This window comes from Vipera berus (genome assembly GCF_964194415.1).
Source record: "Vipera berus genome assembly, chromosome: 15".
Lineage (NCBI taxonomy): Eukaryota > Metazoa > Chordata > Lepidosauria > Squamata > Viperidae > Vipera > Vipera berus.
This window is the reverse complement of record NC_138218.1, coordinates 12,333,800-12,349,585: the sequence shown is the minus strand read 5'-3', so window position 1 is coordinate 12,349,585 and position 15,786 is coordinate 12,333,800. Positions and strand designations below refer to the sequence as shown.

At 59.0% G+C, this 15,786-nt stretch overlaps 2 protein-coding genes across 2 annotated transcripts in view; both read left to right on the top strand.

Moving 5' to 3' along the window:
- The window catches only part of EXD3 (exonuclease 3'-5' domain containing 3), a 31,514-nt gene extending 26,450 nt beyond the window's left edge, over positions 1-5,064 (top strand). The window contains exons 19-20 of the mRNA XM_081339533.1: positions 1,250-1,340; positions 3,927-5,064. Of these exons, the coding sequence (XP_081195659.1) occupies positions 1,250-1,340; positions 3,927-4,231 (396 nt within the window). The 3' untranslated portion in view covers positions 4,232-5,064. The remainder of the gene's footprint in view (positions 1-1,249; positions 1,341-3,926) is intronic.
- A 3,245-nt stretch (positions 5,065-8,309) lies between these two features.
- On the top strand, positions 8,310-10,370 carry NRARP (NOTCH regulated ankyrin repeat protein). The gene has a single exon (XM_081339466.1). It carries the CDS (start codon positions 9,017-9,019, stop codon positions 9,389-9,391), a length of 375 nt encoding a protein of 124 aa, XP_081195592.1. The 5' UTR covers positions 8,310-9,016; the 3' UTR covers positions 9,392-10,370.
- Positions 10,371-15,786: the final 5,416 nt, after the last annotated feature.

Genomic DNA, 15,786 nt, shown 5'->3' with positions numbered 1-15,786 from the left:
CTCAGAGAAATGGGGAAGCTTCTGTGTCTTTCCAGCTCCCTCCCAACCCCAAGCCGGAGCAGGCAGCTGCAGAGAAGTGCAAGGTGCCTGCCTGCCTCCCTAGCCCAGGTCGCGTTAGAGCTGCTTGGACTGGCAACCCGTGCCGGGCCACGCCCGCTTAACGGCTTCCCCGTGTGCTTCTCGGTTGACAAGGTGTCAGCCTTCAGCCAGCCCAGCCCTCTGGGAGATTTTCCCATCGGAACGGCAGGAGCCGCGTCATCCTTGGGACCTGTGCGGGGAAGCGTTCCCAGGGCTGGGGCTGGGCGCAGGTTCCCTCCTGCCGTCCAAGTGGGACGGGTTCAGCAGAAAGAGTCATTCTCAGGGCTGCCCTTCCCTTCCCAGAAAAGAGTGTTTGGCAACAAGAATTGCCTTGGAGGTGAGCAAACGGGGGAAGTTCCCGGGAGATTCAGACCTGATGCCCCAGGACGGCTCTCTGGGATGGGAGCTGCAGCCCCGCCAAGTCTCCAGGGGCCTGAGGCAGAGGAGCGGCTGTGGGCACTGTGCCGGCCTCGTTCTCGGGTCTCTGCCTGGCTCCCCCACAGGCAGAAGGGGCCCCTTTCCCAGCTGGAGCCCAGGGCTGCTCAGCTGATTGCGATGGGGGAAACAAAGCCGGCACATGCAGATCAGCCCCGTTGTGGAGAGCTCTTGGCGGAGCGGCCTCTGCCTGGCCTGGTCTGTGAACTGGATGCCCAGAGAGAGAATGGCCCAGGCCAGAGCCCCCCCTCCCCCCAGGAGAAACTCTGGCCACTTCATTCCCAGAGGCCCTGGGGACAGCATGCATTGCCTGTCAGGCCTGGGGGGGGGCTCTCCCAGGAGTCCCCAAGGCATCCCAGCATCCACTCCCCAGAAAACAGTTCTGGCTTCTGCTGGGCCCCCGGTCAGCCACACCCCAGAAGTGGCTGGCAGGGAGCCCAGGGGAGTCTTCGGAGGGCTGCAGAGAGGGACCCTCTGGCAGTGCTGTGGCCTGAAGCTAGACAGGGAAGGGCTTCATCACGGCTGCCCTTAAACCGGGGTTCCTCGGACATAATGGATGGAGGACGGCAGCGTGGAACCGCCCCCTTCAGGGCACCCAGGTCCAGGAAAACAGAGATGAGGCTGGACACCGGTTACCCCGGGATTTATCCCCTTTCGCAAGGCCAGCTTTCACTGGCTCTCCACCGTTCCAGGCGGTTCTCACGAGTGCCCCTTCCCTCCCTCTGCCTCCCCACAGGCCTGCAACTGCAGCCGGTACGCGAAGGTCTCGAAGGAGAGGATGGCGCTGCTGAGGAAGCAGAGTGGCTGCCGGACGGGGGAGGACGGAGGTAGGCGGAGGAGGGGCTCAAGCGCTCCCCTGGCCCCATCGCAGCCCCCCGTGGAGGCCGGGATAGGCGTCAGAGCCGGCTGCAGCACACATGGGGAAGGCGGAGAGAAAGCCGCGTTTGGGCTGCTCAGGGGTCCGGTGGGAAGCGGTCAGGGCTGGCCGTTCACTTCAGGAAGCCCAGCAGGTGGCAGGGAAGCGTCTCCCCTTCCTGGCAGTCACAGACGTGGTGCAGCCCAGCAGGGGCTTCTTGGGGAGGCTGCTTGCTGGGCTGCCGCCATCTCTGGATCCCGGGTGGGAGGCGGCAGCAGCTGCTGCCTTCTGGGCAAGCAGGAGGGGGCCCTTCGCTCCTCTCCCCCACCCCCCCAAGAACCCGAGACGTCCCGCGGGGGAGATCTTCCCTGCCTCGGCTGCCATTCGTGTGGCCGACCCAACTGGCTGAACAGGTTTCTCTCAGGAAAGGCTTGAGAGCAAGAGAGCAGCCCGGCTGGTCTCTCCTTGTTCCCGTGAAGAAAGCAGAAGAGCAGGGGCAATGGCTGCCCACTTCTCTCCCATGCCAGGCTTACGTTCCCCCCGCCCCCCCCCCCGGTGCTGGCTGGGGCCCAAAGAGCCCCTTGCCCCATTTCCTGCCTTGGGCGGGCCTACCCCAGTCCTTCCCCGGGTGGGTCAGCCAGGCTGGCTTGGGGACTTTGGGCTCCAGCTCCAGAGGTTCCCAGCTTCTCTCGGAGGGAAGCGATATGGAGTGAGGGAAAAGGAGCCACTGCCCTCAAAGAGGACTGGCGGCTGAGCACGGCTCAGCTGAGCTGCTGCTTTTCCTGGGACCCACCGCAGGCCTGCTTTCCCCTCGCCCACTGTTTTGTTTTCATTTGAACTGTGCTTGCGTGTGACCGGAGGACACTTAATTGTGGTATAATTACTCATTTGAATTTTTCACCTGGGGCTCTAGGCAGATTTTTCCCAGGCTGTGAGATCTCTTCCCGCCCCTTTCTCTCCCAGGCCCAGCGCATCCTCTTCCCCTCTCGGTCTTGGCCAGGATCTCTCGTGAGCCCCAACCCACCTGCCCACGGCTGCAGTGCGTGGTCCTGGGCACATTGCCTCAGTCTTCAAGCAGGGACTCTCTCTCCTGCCAGTGAACGGAGACAGTGGGCAGCCCTCGTGCCTTTCGGTAGCCCGCCTGCCGAAAGAAGGGAGAACCAGAGGATGACGAGGGGGGAGCAGGGAATGGAAGGGCCGTGTCCTTCTGGGCATCTGGACCAAAGCAGGACCACTCTGCCCCCTCCGCAGGCATCTTCCCTCAGCTGCCCTTTTGGCAACACAGGACGACAGTGGGTGGCGGGGGGGGGGCGTTTCAAAAGGGCTGTCCTGGCACCCTCGGCAGCAGCTGTTGGCCAGTCCCTTCTTCACCCAGAGAACAGGGACTTCTTGCCCCTTGGAGGATGCCCAGGGGCCCAAGAGAGACGGGCTTTTTCTCTCAGACTCCTGAGGGCTTCATGCCCCTCAACAGACCTTTGGACTCCAAGGACGCTCCCAGGGCGTTTTTAAGACTTGGGCAAGTTTTATGGCCGTCACCATCACCACTCCCTTCCTCTCTCCAGGCAGTGGCCCCAAGTTAGCACGCACACCTTCAGCATCCTGAGAAGGGCTGGCTGTCCCTGGGGAAGTTGGAGAGGTGACTGGCTTGGGCCTCCCAAGGACTAGCACCTTGCCTTTTTGTTGAGGGAAACGGAGACAGCTCTGTGTATGTCACCTTTGAAAAGTTCTGAGATCCCGAAGGGTTTTTTTTTTAATACCCGTGACCAGTCAAGAGGGCCAAATTGCTCCTATCTGGAGCGGGGTCTCTCTCTCTCTGTGTGTGTGTGTGTGGGGGGGGGTGACTTTACACAGGAAGGGAAGGCAGACCATTTGGCCTTTTTTACCAGGGACACTTCAAAGGGTCACCAACACAAAAGCACTTCAAAGTGGCCGTTTGTCAGTGAGGAACTTGTAAAGCCCCCTCCATCCCATGCCCCCCCAAGGAATTCTTTTGAAAGCCCTTCTCCCTTGGAAAAGCCCCCCCTCCCCCCCACCAGTGCAGAGAATGCCAGCAAGGGCCCCTCGCCAAAAGGTCACCTCCTTGCCGTCTCACCAAAGACAAAGGGGGTTTTCTTTGGGAAGGGAGGGAGTTGGAGAAGCAGAGCGGGGTGGGTGGGCGGTGGAGGAGCCCCCTTTGAGTGGGGAGACACCAGCAGAGTTCTCTCCCACGCTGCACCGGGTTGATTTCACAATAAAAAGGCATCAGCAGAAACCTTCCCATTTGTGCTGCAGGTTCAGAATCTCTGGAGGGCTTTCCAGTAAAACTGCACCCCGTTTTGCACTGCGCCAGAGAAGGGGGGGGACAGATCTTTGCCCACGGAGCCCAGTGTCTCCTCCTGGGCTTCCCTCCCTCTGCACCCTGCAGGGACGCCTGGATCCAGGGACTCGCCTTCAGTCACCTCTCCTCTCTCTGGCCCTGCGGAACGGGTCTTCTCCAGAGGATGCCGGGAATCTGAAGCAGCAGCTGCCACCTGTGGCCCCCAGCGGGGAAGGCTAAGAGCTGCTCTTTCTTTTGCAGAGGCCTGTCCAGGAGATCCTGGCCCCGCCGTGGAGCCCCTGAGTCGCCGCCTCACCCTTCATCAACCTGCCTGCAGTCCCAGCTGGCAGGGGCCGGAAGCAGCGGGCCCAGGGGACGAGCCCACCCTGCCGCCCAGCGGCATCCGCTTGAGAGTCGAGGCCGTCCCGCCCGGGGTGCTGTCCAAGGGAGAGCCGGGCTGCTTCCACTGCTGCAGCCAGTGTGGCCAGGTCTTCTGGGAGGGCTCCCAGCTGGACCGCCTGGTCTCCCAGTTTAGGGAGGTGTTGGACCTGCCGGGAGAGAGCTGAACTGGGGCTGGGGCTTGTCCTTGGGCTCTGCGCAGGAAGGGGGGAGGGTCCCAGGGCCCCTTAAAGCCTCCCTCACGGCGGGAGGGCATGTTGGCAGGGCCCCCCCTTTTGGCTTCTTTCCTCAGGTGCTCTTGGCGCGACCATCTCACAGGGTCAGACCCACACCACCACTGTTTTGTGGGGAGGGGCTGTTGCCTCTAGCGCTAGATGGATCCTTGCATTTGAACTCCAGACTCCCAGGACCAAATGTTCTCTTGCAGGTTGGGGGATTCCTCCCCCCACAGCCCTCCGCAGAGTGCAACTTAGAGCCTTCGCCCATCTTTCTCTCCCCCTCCCCCACACAGAAAAGGTCCTGCTGTTTCTCTGGAGATAAGAGGCACAGGCAAGAAATGTCTGCCTTGATGCCAGCCAGCCAGCCACCCCCCTTCCTGTTACCCCTTCTTTGCTTGCCTGTGTATCCTCCAAGTTTCGGCCAAGAGACCCCGGAGGGAGACCTTTAGGCCTCTCTGAGAAACCTGGACCTCCAGCCTGGAGTCCAGCGGCCTGCCCTCTCCCCTTGGGGCTTTCCTTGGCTCTGCCCCCCCGCCCCAGAGGGCTTGGGCCCCCTCCTCATAGAATGAGACGCCCCTGGCAGAGGCGTCCACAAGGTTAGGCAAGCAGATCTAAGGATGCTTTGAGCTGGGGTGTAAATGCTACTGAGGGTGGTAGAAAATTTGTTTGAGTAAAATAGTGTTTTTTATGCATTCAGTTTGAGTAAAATAATGTTTTTTTATGCATTCAGACGTTCAGCTGCAGAGTTCGTAGAACAATAAAGGACAGTGCTACTTAAACGAGGTGAGGTCATCCGACTCCTGCTTTTCTGATTTACTCTTCCCAGCCATATTTTGCCCACCAAGCAACACATTTAGGAAGGGGGGATTTAAAGCATCAAAAGTTTAAAGTTTCACTTCTGTCAAGGATGGATGGTTGAATATTCTGTTTATGCTGACTTTCCTTCCCGGACCGCAGCTGGGAAGGAGCTCAGGTACCCACAAGAGCAGGCAACTCCCATGCAAGCAGCAGCCGTTGCAGGAGGCAGAGGCCTTTGCAAGGACCGGAGGCCACCCAAAGACCCATCAGTCTCCTGGTGGGGAGGTTATGCTGGAGCTCCGTAATTCTGGAAGGAAGTTTCATTTCCCTCCCTCATCCTGTCCTCAAGGCAGGAAGAGGGTTTCTGAGCATCTCAAGGCAAGCTCGGTAGATCTCAGAGGACGCCACCCCTTCTGGGCTTTGGCTCTTCAGAGAGACTGGCACGCACACACACCCAGGAGGAAGGCGACCAGGCCCCTTGGCACAGTCTGCCAGGGCAGCACCCGAAAGCAGCTCAGGATTCCCAGGGGGGCCACGGTCCCTCTCCTCTTCCACAAGGGTGAAGGTGTCCGTGCAGGCACTCCGTCCCCTCACGTAATAAAATGGCCCTCGGAGGTTTGGCGCGGAAGAGAACCGGTCCGGATGGGGTCACCAGAAGCACTGGCTTTCCTTGGGCAGGAAAAGAGGCCTCAAAGCCTGGGGGTAGCTGGGCGGCTGGCCCTGGTAGCTTTTGGAGGAAATGGTAAAGGCAGCGCAACGTGGAAGACCGGCGGGCAGGAACCTCGCATTGATCATCTGCGAAGAGTTTCTGATGAGGACCTCGTGCCCTTTGCCCAGCCCTGAGAAGAGCGTCCCTGCCAGGGGTGGCCCTTCCTTGGCACCGCTTGCCTTGGGGCCAGCCTCTGGGCGGACGGGGGCCCCTCCCCCCCCGGTGTCCGCCGCTGGGCCGCCTTTCCCACCGCCTGCTCTGCACGGGGCTGGTTCTGTGCGCATAAGCGAAACTGCGCTTCTTTGCCTAGATCTCGGCAGAGATACCGGCGCTGGCACCGCGGCCTTCCTCGGCGGCGCGATCTCCCCCCCCCCCCGCCCGGAGACCCGCGTGCGCGCGCCCGCCCCGCCCCTCCGGCCCCGCCCTCCCCGCGGCTGGGAAGAAAGGCGCGAGACTTTCCCACGCTCCCGGGTTCACGGTAATGAGGCTGCGTCGGCTCCGCCCCCGCCGGCAGGCCCCGCCCCGCCCCGCCTCCTAGAGGGCCGCCCGGCTCGGACCGCGTCGTCGCTGCGGGGGGGGGGCGTCCGCCCCTCGCCCCCCCCCCGGGAGCGCCCGGAAGGCTGCGGCTCCGATGGAGGAGAAGGGCCGGCGGCTCGGCGGCCCCTGCGCGCCAGGTACGTGTGAGGAGGGCGCCCCGGGGGCTGGCCGCGTGTCCTCACACGGAGAGCGAAGCAGGAGCCGAATTTCCCACCGGGCCTGGGCAGGGCTCGCTGGCTTGTGCCGTTCGTGGATCTTCCACATTCTAAGATCCCAATCAGCCCGCCTCGGTTTTTCCCTCCACGCTGGCCTGAGGGGCAGAGAAGCCGGAATTATTGGGGGGCTTAGGACGGGGAGGGGCCCTGCAGTCCTGCCATTCGTGGTTTATTTTCATGCAAAGCACAACTTGGCTCCAGGCACTCCCCCCCCCAACGCCAACAGTCGCTCAAGAAAGTCACCCCCAAAGCTTCTTTGACAACATAGGGGAGGGGGCCCTTCACCCCTCGGGGAGGAAAGTGTCTCTTGCTTGGAGGCAGAGGTGAACTTGCAGGGCAAACTTTCAGGCCACACAGGACTCTTGGCCTTGTACCGAATGTCTCCGAGTGTCCAGACTTCTTTCCTCTTGTTTTAAGTGCCCCTTGGGGTGGGGAATACCCCCCCCCACTCCCCTTGGCTGGCCAGTGCTTGGTTTTTTCTCACGCCCTGGTTGCCCCCTGCCTCCCCCCCTTCCACTTTCACTTTTCTTCCTCTTTTCCCTCTGAAATTGATTGAGTCAGCAGTTCCTTTGTGGGCTTGGCTGCGGCTTCTGTCTTTTGTTTGCCCAGCCATCCTTTCAATAGTTCTGCTTCCTGATAAGGCCCCCCCCCTCCTGCCCCATGTAAACCGAGTCCTCCCTTTGGAGAGCCAGCCCTATGGCAGCACTTTTTCTGGAGCAGGCAGGAACCCACAGACAGCCTGGAAATAATGGCACTCCTGCACCCCATCTCTCCCCCCCCCAGCCTCCCTCAAAGGCTTTAATGGGGGGAGGGACAATAGGAGGCCTGGGCCTAAGTTTTTGCACCCAACACAAAACCTTTTCTTATTTCTCTAAAAATTGCCAATAGCTGCCCTGGAAACCACAAGAAAAGTGTGTTCACCTGAACCCCACATTTTGTCTTATAAAGCAACTACTTTGGAAGTCGTAATGCATGGGGGGGGCACAGCAGGGGAAGAGGAACCTTCTTGAAGATCTTTCCATTGGGTGTGCTGATATCTCCAGCAGCTGTTTGAATCGGGGAGGTATCTGAGATTGTGCTGCCACCTCTGCCCAGGCCCCCCAGTTTGTTCCCTAGAATTTAAGCCGGACGCTTGACTTTACTTGTGCCTGCTTGGCCTTCCAGGATGCCCCGGATCCTGCAGGAACCCGAGGACAGCAACTGCATGCGAGAAAGAGGCAGACGTGACAGTCAGTCGGTGGCTTCTTTGGGGCAGAGAAAGCAGGTGAGTTACCAGGTCTTTCAAACAAGCTGGTTTAATTTTTGTTTCTTGAGCTACGGAATTGTGCTGTAGTTTACTTGTAGTTGTTGTAGTTGTGTGGGTGGATGCCCAACCAGGAGCCCTCCAGAGAGACCAAGGGAGGAGGGGCATCTGGGAGACTTGCGTGGTGTGAAAGCTACAGATGGTCAAAGGGACAGGTGCTTCAGCCACTTAACAGCTTCATCCTGCAGCCCATGGACAAAATGTTAGTCCCCTGTACTTCAGGACTCTGCATTTTTAAAAGTTAACAGAAGCAGCAGAAATCCAGCCAAGCAAGCATTTCTGAGCGGGAAGTAAGGGATGGTAGCCACCCCTGTCGAATTTCTGCCTCACAAGCTTGTTTTAAAAGTGCAGGAGCCGTTTTGAAGGGATGGGAAAGTGGTGCCATGTCAGCAAGCACCTGCTGGTTTCTCTTACTCGGGAATTGGGGCTGATGGGTGGGCTTGGGTCTTTTCCTGAGGAGGAGGGAGAAGAATTAGGAAATTGGGGTTGGGGAGCTCTCTACGTTTCTGTCCATCAGCACCTCCCCTCCCCTCCGTGGGGCAGATCCCCTCGGCTGCATCTGCCCATTCCTTCTAGGCGCTCCAAGGCGGAGCTGCCCCTCGGGAGACCAAGTGGGGAGTAGCAACCCGCCCGCCCCTTTTCCTCTCCATCCGGCCGATCTTGCCTGGAACCACCGGGCTGGGAGAGGAGCCGTCGCAGGCAAAGACGGGCAGGGCAATCCCTCGGTGCTCGCCCGGGCCTCACGAGCCCCCATCGCCCGGCTGCTGTAATGCAAGCCGGGGCTGCGCTCGCCCGACCCCGAGAAGCCGCCGCCGCCGCCGCCCCCCCCTCGGGGAAGGCGGGGCTCTGCTGGCCCTCCTTCGCCACGCGGCGACCAATCGGCTCCCGAGGGGGCGGGGCGGGCCTCGGCCATTGTTATGCAAATATCACGGGGACGCCTAAAAAGCGCCCCCGCCGGCAGCTCGCTCAGTCCCCGGCCGACCCGCGGCGCCCGGCGCCCGTAGCAGCCCGCCCGCCAGCGATCCCTCCAGCCAGCCGGCGATCCCGGGCGCGGTGCGGACCTAGGAGCCCGGCGTTGCGAAGCAGGCCAGCCGGCCTCTCCGGGGCCCGCGCGCCTCGCCCATGCGGGGCCGGGCGCGACGCCTGCCCCGTCGCCAGCCGGGCGCGCAGCCATGAGCCAGGCGGAGTTGTCGGCCCCCCGCGCGGCGCCCAGCCAGCGCGTCTTCCAGGAGGCGGTGCGCAAGGGCAACACGGCCGAGCTGCACTCGCTGCTGCAGAACATGAGCAGCTGCGAGTTCAACGTGAACTCCTTCGGCCCCGAGGGCCAGACGGCGCTGCACCAGTCGGTGATCGACGGCAATCTGGAGCTGGTCAAGCTGCTGGTCAAGTTCGGTGCGGACATCCGCCTGGCCAACCGCGACGGCTGGAGCGCCCTGCACATCGCCGCCTTCGGGGGTCACCAGGACATCGTCCTCTACCTGATCACCAAGGCCAAGTACTCGGCCGCCGGCGGAGGAGGCGGCGCGGGGGGCGGCGGCCGCGGCTGAGCGCGCTCCGGGAACTCAGTCGCGGCGGCGCCTCGAAACCCCTCCGGTCCAGCCGCTTGTCGAGCGCGGCGGCGCCTCAGTCGCCCGAGTCCGCCTGAAGGACCGAGCCCCGCGCCGATTCCCGGGAGAGATGCGCGCTGTCGGCCGTCCGGCCCCGCCGCTCGGGCAGAGCAGACGCGGGCGCTGGCCCGGACCTGCCCGCCCTTCGAGAGCCGCCGCGCTCCGTCCCGCCGCCGCCTTGCTGCCTCTCATCTACCTCGGTTCTTCCACAGTGTTCCTCGGGGCCGATCAGCCGCTGCCCGTCGCAGCCCGGACCTGGTTCCCCGCCGCCAGCAGCTGCCACGGTCGCCCCCCAGGCAAGCCGCGGCCCGGCGGGGGCTTTTCCGCGGCGGAGGGTGGCCCTGCAGCTCTTGCTCCGGAGCAAGACGCTCGTAGCTTTTGTCTGGTGTCCAGACCGAAATAGCCCCTCCTCGGCGCAGCCGCCTCGGTCTCCCCGCTCGCTCTCGCCCTTCTCGCAGTCTTCTTATCCAACCCCCCCCCTCCCCGAGGGCGGGGGAGCTTCTTTTTTTTCCTTTTTGGCAAAAAAGGGTGAATTTCGCCCTGGGAACGGGGTGCTTTAGGAAGCGTCTCCGGAGGATCGAGGGCGCCCCCTGCTGCTGATGGAGGGAAAGCAAACTACTGAAAACCGAACGCTTCGGAAGGAGGCGGCGATCGCCACGCGCGGCCGGCTTCGGAGAGGGGAGGGGCGCCGTGGCCCGGAACTGAGCGCCCGCGTGCCTTCCGTGCTGCTCGTGAGTCCCTGCCCGGCGTGGTGCGCCCGGGCAGCGCCGTGAATGTGGAGGAAATCACCCGCCTCTTCGGCCCCCTTTTCGTGTGCACTAGAGAGAGCGAGAGGGAGACGAGTAATCCCTTCGGCTGCCGCCTCACCTGCGTCTCTTCTCCCCACCCCGCAAATAGCCATTAAACCTTTTAAAATATAGTTTTCCATTGTGTTTGGGCTGAGCGTTTAAGTATTTATCTTGTACGTGTGCAAGGATGTGTGTGAACGTGAATAATTTGTGACTTGGGCGTTTTGTTTGATTTTGGTAGTTCAGAAAATGCAGGTGTTTTTTTTTCCGGGGGTGGCTATTACGCATATTTCTTCCCTAATTCCTGCAATAATTTCCCCCTCACCCCATTGCACTGAGTTATTTTGCTATCTCCAGTTCCTCCGTGCCCCCCCCCCAAAGTGGGAGCCTGTTTTCTGCAGCCCCCTCCTGCTTACATTCTTCCTGGTCGACTTGCAAAAGGAATGGCGGTTGGGGCTTCACCAGCCCCACTGGGAGCTGCTGAGGGGTTGCGGGGCCCCTCCGGACTGTGGCTTCAGCCTGAGGGTCCTTGGGGGAGAACCGGATCCTTTTTTCAACTTTGGGGGGGGGGTGTTTTAGAGTTGCACATGATTTCTTTTTGTCTTAAAACAGATTTGCCGCAATAAAATGTCATAACATTTATGGCATAATTATTAAATAAGAAAAAGTAGCTTGTGTTCAGAAATCCAAGATCAGATTTCAGTTTTAGGAAAAGATCTTGGTTAAAAGCCGGTTTTTCTAAAAAAGACTCATGTAAAGATGTTAACACATATTTATATTTTTATATATGAAAAGTATACTTTTGAAGACTGTGAAACCTTTTTTGGGGGGGGTTGAAATGAAATATCCTTGAGGCTTGTTCTGCTCTGTTTCTGGCATCTTTTCACCTTTTAAAGAATAATGGGAGAAACTCCCCCTCCCCAAGAGGTGTTTTTCCCTGCTATGGGAACTCAGTTAGGAATATCTGCCCTTGAGGGAGAAAAAGGGGGTTCATTATCTTAGTTAGCCACAGGAATGGCTCAGCATCCTTGCTGTAAAGTGAGACCTGCCCAGCTTGGTGGGACTTGCACTGCTGGGCTGACACGGGAGGGAATAAATTAAGATACTTTCTATGCAACCCCATAAAGTTATTGAATGTAGCCAGGTGTTATGTCCTACCCAACACATACACACATGCACCCCACTGAGACATAAAAGGGATAATGTTATTTGGCTACTTGTGCTGCTGGATCCTTTGTGCCAAAATGGGAAGTGTCTCTTTGGCTTTCTTTAGTGGTGTGTGTGTGTGTGTGTGTGTGTGTTTGAAAAGCATCATTTTTGTGCTGAACCATCTTCAAGTCTAAATATTTTTCTTGGGGAAAATGCATTAACACTTGTGAAAAAACAGATATTGGAAGAAGCTGACCCCACCCCAGATTACTTTAGTGAGCAGCCTTTTGCTAGACAATGGTCGTTTCCCCCCTCCTGTTTCTAGACGGCAAATAACTTTCTTAATTATGTTAATTAATTTGTGCAGAATTTTAGGCTTATGTTGAAGCTCTACGTGGGTGACTGTATGATCACTTTTTAACTGGATGACGGAGACTGCAAGGCTGTATTGGGGGGGGCTGTGTTTCTGAGTATATAATAGAATTGTGTAGTCCCAGGGTGAGAAATTTATAAGTAATTTTTCCACTGATCTTTTTATATAAAAAAATGTTCCTATGTTTGTGTGTGCTTTGTTTTTCTTTTCCTGACCAGAGGCTGAGATTTCAAGGAAGCTGCAGATGGACAGGGAGCACAAAGGGGGCAAGACAGACAGACAAGGGGGAGGGTGTGAGAGAGAAAGAGAGAGAGTGTTGCCGTTTTCTTGGACTACAGCTCCCATCATTCCTCACCAAAAGGGAGAGTTGGACGCCCTGGAAGGCTGCCAGGGAATGGGATCAGGCTGCAGCAACTTTAGCAGGCGTGGGACTGATGGAAGGGAACTCTGAAGGAGAGCCTCCATTGCCAGGAACAGTTCAGCTTCAGAGTAGTGTAAGCGATGGAAGGGGATTGGAAGGGGAAGCATCTGTATGGTTTTGGGCTGCCAGGATGAGGGCTGTAGCTCCTCACCTCTTTTGACAGAAGAAACCAGCCCCTTTTGTTTCTCTCCCTCACTGAGTGTTCAGTGGCCCTGGAGGAGAGGGGCCAGGACCCCACCCCAGCAGGAGTCGGAGGGCCACAGACTCCCCGCCCAGCTGGTGTGGCTGTGCCGGCATCTATGGGCGGGCACCAGTTGTGCAGGGCTCTTGAGGCTGGCATCCTTACAGGGACCGAAGCCGGCTCTTCACACAACGGGGTGGACTTTGATTTATGGGACTGACTGGCCCAGGCTGGATTCTCACAAGAAGCTGATCCCCACCGAACTGTTTGGGCTGGATTCACACAGGCTGAACCAGGGCGGTGAATGAGTTTGGCTGCCTGAGCCCGGCTGAAGACAGAGGCTTCTCCCCACACGGGGGCTTTCAAGATGCCCTGCCCTTGGGGGCAGCTGGAGCAGAGCCACTGTCCACCATGGAGGTCTGGCTGGGCCCCATGCCTTGTCCTACTGGGCAGTGGATGCCTGTATGCTGACACCCAGGGCGGTCTGGCAGGCCAGGGCTGGAGATGGGGATGGGGTGCCTGCCTCCATGAGAACCAGGGCAGGCAAAAATGGGGAAGGGTCTCTCTTCTCAGCTTAACCCGGCTCTAAAACAGCCCACCCCCTTAAATCCTTAGGCTTTAGTCTGTGCTGGGTGAGCAGATCACCCGAGGGGCTGGGCGAACTAGAGCAGGGCACCCGGGCCTCCTTGAGCCCCTTCCCACAGCTGGCCCCTGGCTGGGTTGCTTTGGTGGTGTGGAGGAAGGTTGCCGTGCCAGCTGTGTCCAGCGGCTCCTGGCCTTTTGGATTACAGCTCTGCCTTCCCAAGTGAGGCTGGTTGCTGTGAACTCAGGAGAGAGACGATGCCACGGGGAAGGTGACGCTTCCCTGCCCTGCGTGGGGGCGCTGCCAAGGAGGCTCCTGGGCCCATCCGGCCCCGCTCGGTTGGCTTTCAAGATTCCCCCAGGCAGAAGGGTGACTCCCGAGCACCAGCATCTTGGTTTTTCTCTTAAAAACGGTTTGGGCTGCTTCTCCTTTGTTTTGTTTTGCTGCTCTAGGCCTGTGCCACCCTGTTAATCTAGTTTTATGTTATTTTTCCTAATCTCATTGTCCCTGAGTCGCCAAAACCCGTGAAAGAATTTTGAACTTCTCAAGTGTTTCCTGCAATTGTCTGCAGTTTTTTTGTTTGCAGGACTGAGGACGAGGGCACCTCTCAGTCGTTTTGGGGGGGGGGGGCAAAAGCTTCATTTCCTTTGTGATTGACGCATGGAGAGAAAAATCCGTCATCCATAAGGGTGGGGGTGTCAGATTTGAATACCTTAATATCTGAAGTGGGGGGAATCCAGTTGCTTCAGAGTTTGCGAGGACCCCATTTCAATGTACTTTTCAGATCCTTTCTTGGGAATCTGCATCACCACGAACAAGAATTTGAGCTGAACCCAATTGAAAAAAATACTTGGCTGTTTTTACATTATATAAAGGGTAGCCTGGTTTTTGAATGAGGGGCTTATTGAATTGGGAGAAGGACACCCCAAATCTGTCTGGATTCTCTAGCGGGGACCTTGTTCAACAGGGCCTTTGCATTGGGTGTGAATTTGGCTCCCTCCAAGGGTCCAGCTGACCCTTGCACCCCAAATCCACTTCTACAACCTCCCTCAGGTGAGAATCTCTCAGGAGCAGAAGTCCCTCCAAGACCACTCCTCATCCTGCCCCCCCCCCCCCGGCCAGAGCGGAGGGGCCCGCCTTCCCAGCTCTTCCGAAGCGCCAGCCCGCCAGCCCCCGTGCAGGGTGGACCTTCTTGGTGGCAGAACCTTTTGTGAGCGTGGGGCCTTTCCCACAACCTCGTCTTGGTGGGGCTGCCGAGAAGAAGGCAGCCCCCTCCCTCCTGCCTCTGTTTGCAGACAGGGGGTCTCGTTCAGCGCCTCTTCCTGGGTCACCTCTCCCCCTCCCCCTGGCCAGCCACTCCCCCCTCGCCCAGCTCTTTTCTTCCCCGAGATGGGCTGGTTCCCTGCACCCCTTGGAGCCCCCTCCGGTTCCTTTCAAAGCAGCATTGACGCCTCCTCCCCCCTCGCACACCCCCACTGTTCCCCTTCAGCCTTTTTCCAGCTATTCATTCCCAGGACAGCCTTTCCGCCGTCCTCCTGCTCCCCTCTCTCAAGCAGCTGGTATGCTAATGAGGGCCCCCACAGAAAGGGGCGGGGGGGGGGCTGCAGAAGCCATGCCAGGAGCAGCAGCCGAACAAAGGAAGCTCCCACCAGCTCAGGCCGGCCAGCTTTTCACATTCAAATCCTTTAAACAGGGAGCTCCAGTCCCTCATTCAGAGCCCTGCATTAAATCCAGGAGACAGGGAGGGAGGGAGGCTGCTCTGCCTAGGTGGGGGGGTTCCTATGTGGGGGGGGGGACAAGGGGGCTGTAGAACGGCCTGGGCAAAGGATCTACCTGGGCCCCTTTTCGCTCGCCCATTCCCAGGTATTGGTGGTCCAGGATGGGAACTGGGACATCAGTCTGTTGGGGAAGGAAGGAGGGCAGCCTTCCCTTTTGCCACACAGTCTTTAAGAGACCAAGTCTTCTGTCTTGCCAGGCTTGCAGGCTGGCACTTCAGAGCTCGGTCAGCAGATGAGGGGCCATCGTCCATCTGTGAGAAGTAGGGCAGTGGGCAACCTCAACCCTGAGGAGGGCATCCTCGCCTTGCTGCAACTGCCTTCCCATCCACTCAGAGATACTTTGCAGCCTTATAAAAGTGGGGGAGGGCCTAAATGGCTCTCTGGCTGACCTCCCCAGGGACCTGCGCCCTCTGGGGCCACCCCTTTTTTCTTGCCGAGAGCACCAGGGCCAGTCGGGGTCCTTCAAGTGGGACCCGGGAGTCTGCCCCAGACCAGCCCTGCTTGACAATGCAAGTGGGGAGGGGAGGCTGCCAATTTCACTCCCCCCCAAGACCCTCTTCCTTGCAGGTCAGTGTGCTCTCTGGTCCTGGCTTGCTTTTGGGGGTCCTTCCTTCCTGGTCTCTCCATTCGGATCCCCCCTCCCTGCCTATGGGAGTGCAGGATGGTCTCCTACTGCCGTCTTCCAGAATGGAAAGCAAGGCGAGGGGTGAGGAGGGGTCCCTCCCTGGCGCCCTGGGTCTCTGCTCTCAATGCACCATTCACTCTGCTCAGCCGCACAGAAAATCTGGGTCATCAGATCCTTGCCCTGCCTGGAGACAACTCTGGCTTTCTTCCTTTTAAAGGCTGCAAGCCGCAGAGCTGTCCCTTTTGGGGAGGGGGCTGAGAAACAGCGGCAGCTTGGTGGGAAAGGGCTGAGTCAGGCTGGTGTGGTGGGGAGCCCAGGGCCCTGCCTGCTGTCTGTGAACACCTCTCCCTTGCAAGCCCCTCTGAGCAGGGTGTGTATGTGTCTCCTGCAAGCTCAGCACAGGCCATTGCAGGGATGTCCCCCCCCATCCCTTTCCC

Excerpts from the sequence above, each read along its gene's own strand:
- NRARP (XM_081339466.1), top strand. The coding sequence starts at position 9,017 with ATGAGCCAGGCGGAGTTGTCGGCCCCCCGCGCGGCGCCCAGCCAGCGC.